The sequence below is a fragment of the Seriola dumerili genome, unplaced genomic scaffold, assembly GCF_002260705.1.
Source record: "Seriola dumerili isolate Sdu_G_001 unplaced genomic scaffold, Sdu_1.0 BDQW01000478.1, whole genome shotgun sequence".
Lineage (NCBI taxonomy): Eukaryota > Metazoa > Chordata > Actinopteri > Carangiformes > Carangidae > Seriola > Seriola dumerili.
This window is the reverse complement of record NW_019174733.1, coordinates 1,941,766-1,957,125: the sequence shown is the minus strand read 5'-3', so window position 1 is coordinate 1,957,125 and position 15,360 is coordinate 1,941,766. Positions and strand designations below refer to the sequence as shown.

Here is a 15,360-nt window from a genome sequence, read left to right as displayed (position 1 = left end):
CACTACCAGTGGCAGAGTACAGTAGGCCACTGTCCGATTTTAGTGTTGACACCCCAAAGATATGATCATTGTTATTATTATTGCAGATCTCCATAACCCACAGTCAAAGCATATATATGAAAAGATGTTCCCTGGTGAGCTATAGCTCTAGAGCTGTATTCTAAATGAATGTATTAGCTATATACTGTTTATTGCTGTGTGGAGCTGGCATGGCTCAGAATCTGGCTCATGCCCACATCTTTGTGGCTGACTGACAGAACCTGACTGGAACTGCAAAACTGGAGACTTAAACCAGACGTGAGACTCAAAGGTATACAGTATTTTGCCTAACATCTGTTACTAGGCATTTACTTGCTGGGCTAGTGCAACACATTGTCTACACTCTCTTGGGCAATGCCTCCAGGTGGATCTGTTTGCAACACATGATGCAAATGGAAGCAGAAACAGTTTGTTGTGACCCGTCAGTTTCAGTTTAGGTGGCAGAACTCCAATCCCTATCAGGGCCTAACTTTCCTCACTCTCACTTCCATCCCTGCAATCTGCTATTACTGGTAATTGATGTTCTCCTCATATGAACTTACACACTGACATTTCAGCTTCCCAGAAAAACATGAAAGAACCCCTCAATAAAAAAAAAAACACTCCACATACACTGTGGAGCTGAGGCTATAGTGAAACAGATGCTAGCTTGGAAAAAGATAGGACTTCTGCCATCTATTCAGTAGGGTGAAATTAGATCTTTCATCTGTCTTTCTACTAAATTGTAAATGATTTTGAAATTAAGTGCCCTTGAAAATTGAAAGCATCCAGTGGAAATGCATTTTTAGCAGATATAAATCTGACAGTTCAAGGAGCAGTGTTTCTTCACAAATTTGAATATCTTTATAAATGAGTTTGTCCACCAAAACCAAGAGCATGAGCTGGAGTGCTGCAGCCACAGCACTGAGTGACTGATACTGTATTGATCAACAGCACTTGTAAACCTCTGTTTATGTGTTACGGTCATTTTGTGCGACAAGGCAATAAAGTATCACCAGTTGCACCTTATTGATTATAGTTGATATGGAAGAACGATATGTCCACAAAAAGCTTTTTCCTACCATATGTGTTGATTTGATATTGGACCACTGTACATAGGAGGCTTTCTACAGCTAGCTTACTCACAGTAAGCACAGTGGCAGAATGGCCCGTCAAGCCCCTGTAGAGAGGACACATGCTCTGGGTAATCAGCTCTGAAACGACCAGACTGTCTGACGATGAACCTACACTGCCGCATTCACCAAGAGGAAGATACAAGATACCGACTGTACCGCCCTTTAATAAAGACAAGAGGGTTAGCTACTCCCCTTAAAAACAACAAGGTGCCGCGTGACATCTGCAGAACAAAGGCCTGATTGTTCCTCCGCCAGGGCATGATGGAAGCATTAGCCTCCACATCACTTTGTTAATCTGTCACTTCAATGGCTGCTCCCACTGTTCTCACTGTGTGCTGTGTTTGTGTGCTCGACATCAAAGTGTGTATGGGTTTGTGATAATGTGTATATGGTTGAGAGTGTGGGTGTTGATTCAAGTGTGCTCATCCATGGCTTAGGATACACAGAGGATATTGTAGACTACTGGGTTTGGCACTGTACCACTCGTTATTAAGTATCAGTTCATCAGGTGGAACCCCACAGGCGTGAGCGTGCCCTGAGAGCGCGTTATGTAAGAGTGAGTTTGGCTTAGTTATTCCCTTCTCTGTCTCCAACCACCCCATCTTTCTCCTGGTTTCTCCCGTAATAAGAGCAAGCTCTTGCTGTGAAGGGAAGGCAGCAAACTGGAATGTGTTTATGCATAAAAAACACTGCTTAATGTAATGCTGAAATGTAGCCAGAGTTTGAGCCAGGTTGCACAGAAAATTAAGAGACACATTCATACTCTTTCACCCCCCTGGGAAGCAGACCTCATCCCTGTGCTTTGTTCTACACTTTTCCTTAATTTACTCCTCCTCTCCTCCCTCGATCACAGATGTAGCTTCTTTTTTTTTTCTTTTTTCTTTTTTAAGCGCTGTTGGAGAGTCACAGGTCACACATCGTCCAGAGCTTTCTGATTGGTGCTGGAGGATCACAGAATGTGCTCCCTCCAATCCTTCTCAGTCCCCACGGGCTGGTGACGAGATCAGCAGAGTGTGAAGGCTTGGGGGGCCTTTAGCTTCAGTTCCTTCATCTGTGAAGGTTATCTCTGAAAGGCTTTGGTTGCAACCTACAAATATATCCCCTCTAGGTAATGTCTTATAGGAGCCTTGGTTCTGGTACCTCAATGGGTAATCTCTTTAAGGGCCCCACTCCTGGAGAGAGTGAGTTTCTCGCCGGGTAAGCTGTGAATATGTGAAAGGCCTCAGCACCCATGTGATCAGAGCGCTGTGAGACACCCCGAGTCCTGTGGTGTCAAGCCCAGTCTCCAGCCGTGGCACCTATATCCCCAGGCAAATCACGGCAGCTGGAATTCATCCCCACCCCCTTCACCCCCTGCCCCAACATCCTCACTGTCAGAGAAGCACAAACACACATGTATATGTACCCCTCACACACCGGAGGAGCAGGCAGGCATGGAGCTGGTCCCGGATTTTATTGGAGGTGACAGCTCCTCACACTTCAGTGTTTGGATCACCTCAAGTAGCTGGGCTATGAGGGGAAATGAGCACTGCTCCACTACAAAGTCCAGATTTAGATTGACTGAGCTTGTCCTCGGGCCTGTGGGCTGCTGCTGCTGCTGCTGCTGCTGCTGTACTGCTCCTCCGCCTGACAGAACACCCACTACTGCTGCGAGGGACTGGTGTGTGTGTTTGTGTGTTCGTCTTCGTACTGTATATGTGCGCTAGTGTGTGCGAGTGTGTGTGTGTGCACGCATGTGTGACTTGGTAGAGCCTACTTTGAAGAGTCAGAGAGAGTGGGGTAAAGAGAGCGATGTGTCAGGTTTGGTTAGAATTGAGGGTGGCATCAGAATATGCTTGGCACTAATATGGCACCAGTATCTCTGTCCCCGTCTCTGCTTTCTGTCACTTAGTTGCCATTCTCTCCCCGCCCTTGACAATGTCTCTTTGGATTATGTGATTGGACTTAGCGCTTGGAGCACCCCTCATCCCTCTGCCACGACGCCTCTCCCATAAGTCTCTCCTCTCCTGCCCTGTCTCTAGCCTGGCCCCCCTTCTCCTATAATGCACTTGATGTCTATTTAAAAAGCCTGGTGAAAGCTGTATCTATTCTCCTGTCAGAGGATCATTGACAGCACTAATGCCACTTGTCCTTGCCTCATTTGGCGAGAGGTGACACCTAGCCACAACCCGCCACATTCATCAAGTGGCAGTGGGAGCGCTGTGACATCAGAGTCAGAGCAGACCAGCCACAGAGCGGTGGGCAGCCCTCACCCTGTATGGCAGCACCTCTCATTACAACAAGCGAGTACTGCCGGCCATCTTGGATTCATCCTCACAGATGAAGGTGCATAGATGGCATGTGGCTTCTTCCTCTAGCCCCAATTCTGGCTAAATGATTTGTGCAACTGTAATTCCAAATGCTTAGCTTTGCTGAATTTACACTGTTCGTGATGTAAAACAGGTACAAGACATATATGAACCTCTTTGATTGGCTAATTGACCATATTTGACTTTGTTGGGATGAACTGAAACTGCATATGGACTTTTACTGACTTCCATTTTACTTTCCTGGCTATTATGACTATTTTCAGTAGTTTAATCTCAATTCTGCAGGAGAATATTGTAATTAGACTTTGTTTCCCCTCATTCACTGGTGATAACAAGAGAGAGAGAGCCAGAGACCTCTCCAAAGCTTCAGGCTGCTATCTATCAGGCTTTTTTCAAGAAACAAATCAAACAAAACATGATTGAAAGAGTGGTACCTCGGCACGATGTCGCATAAATGATAGACAGTGGCGAGTTCTCAACTCCAAAATTGATCAGTACTATCTAGTGTGTTTTATTAGCCTATTACATGCCCATACACAAGTACACATGGACATACCACACCCCTGCCTGCTGATAGTTGAATAATTGCTCGCTGTGATGGTTCGGTGTGTGCCCGTGTATGTGTCTGTGTGAGTGTACGTGGGTGGCTGTGAGCTTGTTACTGTCAGGACTTTGCCCCGAGGCCAGCCTGGTCTTTTCTGTGAAACAAGATGCTCATCCTTCCCAGCAACACCTCTCATCCCCTTACAAGGAGCAGACCCAGACCCTGCTCAGTGCTGCCATTTAAAGCTACCCTGTGGAGTTTTTGCACGACAGTAAACAAACAAGGTTTTGTTTACATTCAATGTTTTCTCACTAAAACTTATCGTCCGTGTCCTTAAGGTCCAATAAACACATTGAATGCATTTACTACCTCATAAAATGTTAAGCCTTGTTTTGACTGAACTTTTTACATCCGTTTATCGTCTTTCCCCGCAGTCTTACTTGAGATGTAGCCGTTATTAGACCTGGTTTGTAATGGAGGATTTTGGCTACTTTGTAATTAGTTTCTATACTTCCTGCAGTATATGATCAGATCCAAATAAGCTTTAATGACTCTGCTGGGTTTTAAGTTAGGGAGGGGCTTGTCCCACAGGTTGGGAACCAATCGTGCTCATCTATAACTCAAGCAGTGCAACTGTATATGTGAATGTGGCTCAAATTCTTATGATCAAGAAATTATTGATCGGTGAATGCCAAGAGGGGAGTCTGTGTGACTGGCACTTGACTTGGAAATATTCCAAGAGATAGTGTAAATCCAGTCACAAATGCTAAATGCTATAAAAGAGGGCAAGTACATTACAGTGTATTTTTTCCTCACTTTTTGATAATGAATGTTTTGTTATTCTCCCACACTTCACCTGACTTTCTCTCATTGTGTTTTTAGGGGTATTCGCCAAGTGCCGCTACGTCTACTATGGCAAGCACTCAGAAGGCAACAGATTCATCCGAAACGACCAACTCTGATGGACAGCCGGTCAGGCATAAAGAGGGACATGAATGACAATGAGTATTAACAAGGAAAGATGATCACCCCAATGTCTTATTTATCAAAAGCACTGGTGATATTGAGTCACCCCATCTCCCACTGGAAAGAGATTTAAACTTTATCAAAAGATGTTGTCATGGTTATGTAAGGAGAATGTTTTGTTTTTTTCTCCTTCCAAAGATCATATTCCAGCCCCATAGTTATGGCCTCCTCTGCTGAGCTTGGTCTGCTTCTGCCTCCCTGTTTCCAGCTCGGAGTCAGAGTCAGAGATGACACTCCCACTGACATGATTGCCTCTAAGCATCAGAAACCGCACAACTACAGACACACGCACACCGACACACGCAAAAGGACAGTCTCTCTCTCTCTCTCTCTCTCTCTCTCTCTCTCTCTCTCTCTCTCTCTCTCGTTCTTTTACACACAGTCAGTGACAAACAGACCCAGCCAATTGCATCCTTTTCTTTGACAGCCATGATGGATCACCCATCCACTACCGCCACTAATCAAGGGTGAAGGGGGTGACGGTCACACACCTGGGGCCTGACACGGACTCATCTCTCTCACTCTCTCTCTCTCTCTCTCTCTCTCTCTCTGTCTCACTGTTTCCCTCTTTCGCTCTCTCTTTTACACACACACCCACACCCACACACGCATTACTGCTGTTTAAAACATTAAGACACTGCAAAGAGTTTGACAGAACAAGGTTTACACAGCCTGGTTAAACACTTTAAACACAGATTTTCAGTCTGAACTTGAGGCATGATCAGTCTTGTTTTGTTTGCTTTTCCTTCTTTTATTTGAATGAGTTGTACTGAATTTGTCAGACATATATCTGATATTTGAGCAATGGTTTGGTCAGTGTGTGTTGCAAGTATTGAAAAGCTTTGAAAAGCCTTGTCAAATCCAGCTTTTAAAGTCAAACTCATTCCACTATCGGCCTTAACGAAGAACAGAGTTGTAACCAAGTGTGCATTTCAGGTGTGTCATTATCTATTATGGTGCCAGAAACTTAAGTTATTGTGCCTGTCCCACTGTCTTCAGCCAGTTAACTACTTTATGCTGAAATATTCCTTTTATTATTTGCATTCCATTGTATTCAGTTGTGAACAAACTATAATACATAATCTTCAGAAAAAAATTTAATGTTATATTGAAAGGACAGTCACCCCAAATTTGTTCAAATGCATTGTTTTTTAAGTGTTTTCATTTTATAATACTTCAACAATCATCATGATTTTACAATGAATGTGTCTGTGGTGGTTTGTAATACTTTTCACAACAACCTATGGTAAAGTGCTGCCAGGTTTTAAGATCTTATTTTTTATTTCTCCAGGCAAGCTTCCAATGTGAAATTCTGTGATGAATGAATGATGTAATGTAGCTGATCTGATGTGAAATTATATTAGCTGGATGTCTTCAAGTGATTAAATGGGTTTAACTTAACATGAGTCTCTTGTCAATTTGATGTAGAGCTTATTGTGGTGCTTTCACATTAATTCCTTCTGTCACCACAATACGGTTTCCTAATGATCAAATGTCCATCACATTAATATTTTTTCCTGTATAAATCATATAGAGCCAATCAATGTTTTAATAGCCCTGTGTTACTCATTACAAAGATGTTCCTGACTGACAAACCTCATGTCAAGTCATGAGGCGCAGAGATTACATTACCTACTTCTTTAGAGGTGGAGTAGTTGATGAGATAGAGAGGAGAGGCTTTGAAAGAAGCCATGATGAGCTTCAGTCTAGTGCGTCAATCATCCACAAACATGAAGGAAAGGTCAGAGATAGCCTCATGCAATGTTTGTTCACTGTGTCTGTATCTGTTTATTTCTTATTTCTATTAGCTCAAACATTTGTGCTGGTTTACAAGACTGTGCATGTGAGAGTATGCGTGCTTGCTTGCATGTGCTTATACACCACTTCCTACAGGACTGTGTGACCATATTCCAGCTGACATGCCGTTCAGGAGCCTGGTCACTAGTGCCGGCGTTTCAAAATGACAAGGTTTATTTGTCTGTGTTTTGATATGCTCAGAGGAAACTGGGGCTGACAGCCGGAGGAGGCAGGAAGAGGGGAGCCACAACAAGTTCCCCCCCGCACGACACAAAATGTCATCCTTCCCCTGGCTGCCGCGCGCGCCCAGCCATCCTGCTGAAAAGAGCAGACATTTAAAACTTTGTGACATGTGTCACAGGCACTGCCATTGAGCCAGTGCCACTGACGGAGCTGGAATTGACAGGCCCCGAGCCACCGGAGCTGGCTGGGGGACACACCGAGTTTGGTGTGTGTCACTTCCTATCCTCGTCAGGGACGCATCCCGAGCTGCCACACCAACACAAACTGCATTATGGGATGGGCGGAGAGTGCCAGAGCGGGTTGACATATGCTTGACATGCGCCTTTGTGCATGCGAGGGGATGAATGGGATGCCTGGCATCACGGACAGTAGATTAATTAAGGTATGATCCACAGATCTACCTGTAGGCGATGCACTCCTTGACCCTCATCTCTGTCACAACTGCTGCTCCTTGGGAACTTCCTGGCTGAACAAATGGCACGCCACTTCATCAGTGCAGATCAGTGACATTCTGCTATAGTAGCCCTGCGGGCTCCTCTGCTAGCCTGTGTGTGTGTGTGTGTGTGTGTGTGTGTGTGTGTGTGTGTGTGTGTGTGTGTGTGTGTGTGTGTGTGTGTGTGTGTGTGTGTGTGTGTGTACACTCAAAAAGAAGGTATAACTCTGTACCTACATATTGTCAGTGTGTATCCATGCTTGTGTGAACCACAGCTGGATGTATGTGCACAGTATCTGTAGTAATAAATAATGTAATATTTTACAAATTAAATGTGAGTTTAAACAGTGTAAACATAATAAAACCAAATACTATTTGAAAACTGCATTTAGTAAAAGTAAATCTTAAATTGACTTCATACTGCATACTAATTATAATCAGGTTTGAGTGTGTAATGCATTCACAGTGGAAAAGGGGACAAAATGTATATAGTATAGATGTTATTTAAAAAAAAAAACGATTTAATGAAGATGGTGAGACAGTTTTAACAATATCTCTGAAAAATATGTTTCAATTACGTTTCGAAATATTAAAAGTAAACGTCTTGTTTACTTTCTTGTTAACACCCAGTGGTAAAGTACAATGACTTCTTGTATTCTAACTGCAAAAAAGTATAGTACATACATTTATATATGATTTTGTACAGTAATAGTGACCCAATATTGCAACAATTTCAGATTTAAATGCATGTTAAAATGTATTTAAATATTGTAAAATCTCCGAGCTCTATATTACATTGGTGGCACAATACGATTCACCTCCCCAAAAGGCACAGAGTGTGTGACTCACTGTCAGAAGAACTAAGGACCAATCACCCCGTCACTACACATCTGCCCACAGCCCGATGACTGATTGGCATGAGCTAATGCAAATTTACAAGAAGGCAGAAGGAGAAAAAAAGGACTTGTCTTTATGAGTGACAACTGGCCACTGATAGCAGAGCAGAAAACAGGATGGGGTGAGATTTAGATTTAACTGTCCCCCTGGCTCTAGAAAACTCTCCCTCCCTCCTCGTCCTCTCTCTCTCTCTCTCCCTCTCTGTGACAAGCAAACTCTTTCACTCCTGCACCTGAAGACATTTGGCAGCACACTGCTGTCTCACTCGATCCAAAGAAGCCGAAGAGGGGGGGGTGGGGTAGCCCTTATTTCCGGGCCCAGTCTTAGATGAGTAACATTTGTCATTCAGGGTTGTGCTGTAGTAATTAGCTTGTCAGTGGGCAGCAGGCTGAGTTGGCTCTTTCTGCTAAGAAAGATGGACAGACTGACACAGGAGCTGACAGCCAGTCGATAATGTGGCAATTAATGTCATAAATAATTCCACTGCCAATTATATCAAAATGGACTCTGTTCTTTCACTGGCCTGGTACTCCCTTATCATTTCCTCTGATAAGAGGGACAACCGTCTTCACCCCCCGCCCCCCCTGTAATTAGGGGGCTTTTTATATGGAAATACAACATGGCCTCACTCACACCACATGTTTATAGCACAGGGGCGAAAAGTAGAAAGTGGGAGATATGGACAATAAATATAACATGCTAATGAATCTGTTTTGTGCCCTTTACCTTGGGTATTTTGTCGGGTCATATAGTGACCGTGTGACCGTGAGGCATTTCAAATGTCATTGGCATGCACAAAAGACAAAAAAGAAATACTTGATTTGAAAACGCAGACAATTATGTGAGAGAGATCGATTGGAGATGATATTCTAAAGGTTGCAAAAGCTTAACCAACAGTGAGAATATTGATCCTGACCCCCCATCACTTGGTGGGAAAAATTACATCCATTCTCTGTCTTCAAGATGCAGGTCAATCAATCGCGGCAGGTGAGAATACATGATGAGCTGGAATCAGCAAGGGTTCACTGAATAGTAAATGTGCTCTATAGTGGAGGGAAACAAAAAGTGAAAAGTGGGGAATTTGCTTTGAAATGCTTATTATCCACCGCCTCTGCCTGTTTTCACGGCCTCATTTGTCTCGACAAGTGACTCAGTCACTGTGAATGGTCCCCATCAGCCTGACACTAAACTCTTCCTGTGAAATGTATGAGCAAATAAAGTGAGCTCAGCACATGTAAAGCCCTCCTAATGCATTGTAAAACAGCCTTAAACACATCAGATGTATCTTCGGGATGGGAAGGTCGCTCTGATGGTAATATATGGTCTGTGCTGAGAAGTCTCAAGGTCGTGTCAGATTCGCCTACATAATGCATGATTTCCCGTTACTCTCAGACTCCAATCATGCCTTGCAAGCCTTGAGATGAAAATTTTACTAAGTAAATCAGCCACCTTGCTGGCATTTCTATTACCCCTCTGTGTGCACTGACAGAGAAGATGAATAACGCTAAATAATAACACGTGGTAACAAATCATATTTACTACTCATAAAGAGAAAAGCTGCAGCGGATGTAGAGCCGTTAGGTGGTTTTTGTTATTCTTTCATCTTGCCTGTACAGATTTTACTTTTTTTTTCTTTGTTTGTTGTGTGTGTGCGTGCGTATAAATGTGTTCTTTGTACTTTATGGAGATGAGTGTGTCACTCCTCCACTTGTCACTGTCCTCTTGTTAGATTGTGTGCGTAATTATTGTGTCATTTATTGCACGAGAATTGCTTGCTTTGAATAAAGCAGTTAAATGACCCTGTTAGCATAATTAATTTAACCATCCTGAGGGGCTGCAAAGTCGCAGTCTCATGAATATTAATTATTGTCAGTGTCAGTGCTAAATATTGTACGACAACAATGCAACACGTTTTTGTTTTGTTTTTGTTTTGAAGTGAAACATTGATGCAATTTTGGAGTGAAATTTTGAGTCTTTGTTCCTGATTTATAATCACTTTCTCCAAATTTTCTTTTCATGACACATTTACATAGAAGAAACATGTAAAATACAATACTTTCCAATGGCTGCATGTTATTAGATGAATATCAAAACAGACACTTTCTCCCTTATTGCTTCAGCCACATCATTAAAACAGCAACCACATTCATTTGGCAGAGAACATACAGTAATTATACAGCATGGTATGGCAGAGGGCATGTAATGTTTGCATTTTAATGTTCACACCCTAAGGCCCTAAAGCCATACTTAAAATGACACAAAGCATCAGGCATTGATTTTACATGCTTGACTTGAACAATCAAACATTTCAAAGGAAATTCCTGGAAATACTGGCATTTACTACTTTTCTCCAGGTCCTGAGGGTGGGGATGCTGATTGTGTGTGTGCATGTGTGTGCATGTGTGTGCATGTGTGTGCGTGCGTGTGCGTGCGTGCCTATGTGTGTGTGTGCTTGTGTGTGTCTGTGTGAGTGTGTGTGCATGAGTGTTTATCTGACAACTGGACATGAACAAGAACCAGAAAAAGCCCTCAGGAGATATGGATGATTTTCTCACATGGGCAATTCTGCATTACTCCATTGAGGCACATGATAATACAGTGTACTGTACATTGAGCCAAGTGATGTGCATCTTCAGTACCAATGATATCACATTCTCCCATGCAACTGGGTCTGGATCACCACAGGAAGCTTGGTGGGTGCAGAAATTAAACTCCCCACTTAGGAGAATATTTCCCATGAATGTCTTTAAACTGTAAACATACATTTCATATGAATACACACATTATGGGCCCCACAGTAGCGTGACCTAAGGGAGGAGTGTGTTGTGCTGCGTGTCAGACTTTGTGGTATTTCCTGGGGCGCTCTGATCCTATCTCTGGGGTCCTCTGGAGGGCAGCCTCTCAAATGGCTCGACTTGGCCTTGGCCGATGACAGTGACATACAGAAGCAGTCGATTTTTGACACACGGCAGTGACTAATGGTGAGGAAAAGGTGAGGGAGATCTTTTCTGGGGCCATTCTTAAAGACATGGAGATCCAGCCCACCTCCCTAGGGTACAGCTAAGCACAAATGAAATCCTTGAATCATGAATGCTGCAGTTAGCAACATGATTCAAGGATGGCAGGTGAGAAGGAAATTACTGCAGCCGATCTTGCTTTTATGGAAGTAATATTGGTGGTCAGTTGTAGGGAGCTCATGTTTTAAGTATGTTTGGCTCTCTCTGTGGATAACATTTAAAGGTAGCTTATTGACCTTCATTTGTCTTCTCTAGTGTAGCAACTATTTGTAATATGTGAAATTGATTTTAAAAAAGAACATAATTATCACTGTTAAATGACTGCAACTATTGCCTAAAGGTAAATACTGAATAAAACACCCATTGCATTAAACAAAAATAATAATAATAATAAAATCTAGTAAATATGGCTACATGTGAAGCTAACAAAAAATGAAAGGCTCAAACTCAGTGCTTTTAGTAAATTAATACATTTGTTTAATTTATTGTTAATTGTTAAGAATTTTGAAATACTGTCATGCTAGCATCTAAAGCAGCAGCTAGCAGCTAAATGCTAATGTCAACAAGCTAAAATAGCATGCTCACAATGGCAATGTTAACATGTTAACATATTCAGTACGTAGCCAATATTATTTACCAGGGTCATTGTCTTAGTTAGCGTGTTAACATGCTAATGTTTGCTGATTGATGAGAATGTCATTAGTTTTGCAAATGTCAGCCTCACGATGACACGAAAGGAAAAAGTCAAAGGATCACCAAGGTCACAAGGATTCATCTACTGAGAGTGTGTGCAAAATCTGGACTAAAGTATAACAATACAGTTTAAGTTATTTGTTTTTGTATGTGGACAATAATTTCTACTCTGAAAGTTAAGTATTAGGCTCCTTCAGAGTAGCAGAGCAGAGTTGTTCTCACAACAAACTATACAAATCATTCACCATTTCAAATATGCATATGGTGATTTAATGCCAATAGCACAAAATATTGATCTACTCACTAGAGTTAGTTTGAATGTCCCTGAGCTAAAGGTTTATTGGTTGTTATGCTACTTCTCTTCTATGTGTGGGTAAAGTTCAGCCATGAACCTTCACATTTGGGTATTAGCAATGTTTTTTTTCTCTCTCTCACACAGGCTGATAGGCCTAACCTTGTCTGTCTCTCCAAACATATTGATTAGCCTGTGAGAAGAGAGGGGCTATAAGACTGTGTGCAGAGGCTAAACTTGAACTAATTCACTTCTTGCTAATCGCAGCCCATTATTTCACAATAAGGGAAAACTGTTCTACAGTGTATTTCCATGAAGACGTGGTACATGAGTTTGAAGATGGCAGAGTTTTTGAACAAATACAAGAAAATAATTAGATTATTGTCCATGTAGTATTAGTAATATCAGAATGATGATTTGCACCATGGCAACCCAAGCTGCCTTATTTGAGAACATTAGCAGATTTCATGATAAACCATCAGTTGTACTGACAGCCTTCCACAAATTGAGGAGTCTGCCATTGTTTGTCAGATTGAAAATCCAACCATCAGCATTGAGCTTAGAGAGGAAGATTCACCAACTTTTCCAGAAGAGAACATTCAACACAAATTACAAATGGCAGTGGCAGGCAGAAAAAAAGAGAAAAGCCAACCTCTGTGCCTTTGTTGTTCTCCTTTAATTCTGTTAATCGCCCCCAGGTAAAGATTAGCTGCTCTTGCCAATTTAATTCAGCCTCAAATGATGCTGCTACAAGGTCACTTTTTCTTTTCTTCCTCTCCTCCTCTGTCTCTTTATTCACCCCTCCTTGCCTGCGCCCCCCCACTCCCCCCACCCCCTCATCCCACCCTCCTCTCTCCTCCATTTCTCTTTCCATGAGCAGGATTGAGTTGTCATGTAGTTCTAATAGGCAGCACAGGGAATCATTAGTCCACCTCGGCTCCCTGACTGATGGGTATTTCACTCCAATCATCTGAGTACTGTGCGTGTGTTTGCGTAGGTGTGTGTATGTGTGCGTGCGGAACGAGTGAAAGAGCAAGAGTACACCCACCCACCCTCCAACACACACACACATACATACACACATACACTCACACACACACACACACACACACACACACACACACACACACACACACACACACACCAATGCTCCGCCACAGACATCACCATCCCCCCACCCGCCACTGCATTGTGCGCCTGCTGCTATTGACGGGGTGTCAGAGCTGAGGGGAGATGTCTTAATCAACTTGGACACACTGGGCATTGATTTGACAAGCTGCTGTAATGACCTTCTTGTTTTCGTAAAGGATCACTGTTTATCTGGGCCACAACTGATGCGCTGAGCATGCCTCATCGTCATGGAAACTATTATCACGGCTGAATTGGGACGGGGCTCAGTCTTTGGATCTGTCTTTTTCTCTCTCTGTCTCTCTCTGTCTCTGTCACACACACACACACACACACACTCTTACGCACACATGCAGCCACATGTATTGATATTGATATGTTTGAGGTGATACAGTGTAACCAGATGTGTATATGTGTGTGCTTGTGCTTGAATGTGATGTTTAACACGTCCAGTCAAAATATGTCAGGGGTCAAAGGGAAACACTATAATTGGTGTCAACATCTTTCACATCAATGTTATGGAAATCATTACAGACTGGATGGATTGATTAAGAAGGCTCAATACTCCCAAGACGGCCATTTCATTTACCTGCCTCGCAGCTCTTTTAGAAAATTATTTTAAACACTGTACCTCATTGATGTACCAAATGACCCATAATGACATCTAAAACTGATAATTTAGTCCCAATGGAAATATGAAGAGGCAAAAAAAAATTTCTATAAGATCATTTTTAGGCTTCTAGAAAAAGGTCTGTTTTTACACGCTGACATTTTATACGATTCTTCCCCCTGATCTGATGTCAAGCCTAATCTTAGAGGTTTAGTACCAAGGATTTCGTGTATGAATTATGATCTTCTATCAGCCAGTGCCTGGTTTAAAGATGAGTGGAAAGATTGTCTTTGTTTGTGTTCAGCCAGTTAGCACATGAACAGTGTGGTGCTCCATCACCTGGTTCATGGCCACAGGCGCACCCTGCTGCCTTAAGAAGAAGAAGACACTCTGCTGAGTCGATTTGCAGGGATCTCAGGTTCAGGCTGCTGTCAGCCTCTGTCAGGGCAATCAGAAACACTCAGCCTCCCCTGAATAGCCCGCACAGCAGACGGTAAATATTATTGGCATTCTGACACCCTCTCGCTGCGACCAAGTGTGTAAAATTGTTAATAAGGAACATGATGGGGCCACTGCATGCCGTCGTGAGAATAGAAAAGCTTGCTCTTGTTGGCAATTATCCAAATAACAGGATGAGGTGTCTGAGGACAGGTGATTTAAGTCCTTAGCAGAGTGTTGGAGAGGTTTGTTTTGGCAGGGAGGAAGTGAGGAGAAGTCACAGAGGTCACATGGTAAACATTGTCCTTGTGCTTTATCCATCTGTACAACTCTTTAATATCTACATGGAGACCCTTGTGTGCACTGTTTGGAAAAATTGCTAAAGACACTGTCCACAGATGAGGCACTTTAACACTTGATGGCTATTCTATATTATGTATGATAGTCATCTCAGCTATACTAAAACAGGTAAAGGTTGTTGTGGTGTCAGCTTTAAGTACGGCTGAGAACAAGCTGCTTGTTTACTGAAATCCAGTGTTATTAGTTATTTCTATGCCTCCCCCTGAAAGGCTCAATGTGACACTGTGATAAGGCAAACAGTATTTCCCTGCTTGCATAGAGCAGGTAAGTCATTATTTTTAAAGGCATAGTATCTCCAAGTCACAGAAGGACACATTGATAGCAGAATAAAGTACACAATCGTAAACGTTTATGCCAGTATTTCTCACTGTATGATTACATTTTTATGGTTCATATTCCGATATGGCTTGTTTTTGCTG

General features: G+C 42.6%; 1 protein-coding gene across 1 annotated transcript in view; it reads left to right on the top strand.

Annotated features, from left to right (window-relative positions):
- The window catches only part of lrmda (leucine rich melanocyte differentiation associated), a 200,796-nt gene extending 194,380 nt beyond the window's left edge, over nucleotides 1-6,416 (top strand). Inside the window, exon 7 of the mRNA XM_022763708.1 lies at nucleotides 4,890-6,416. Coding sequence (XP_022619429.1) covers nucleotides 4,890-4,969 — 80 coding nt within the window. The 3' untranslated portion in view covers nucleotides 4,970-6,416. The remainder of the gene's footprint in view (nucleotides 1-4,889) is intronic.
- The last annotated feature ends 8,944 nt before the right edge of the window (nucleotides 6,417-15,360 follow it).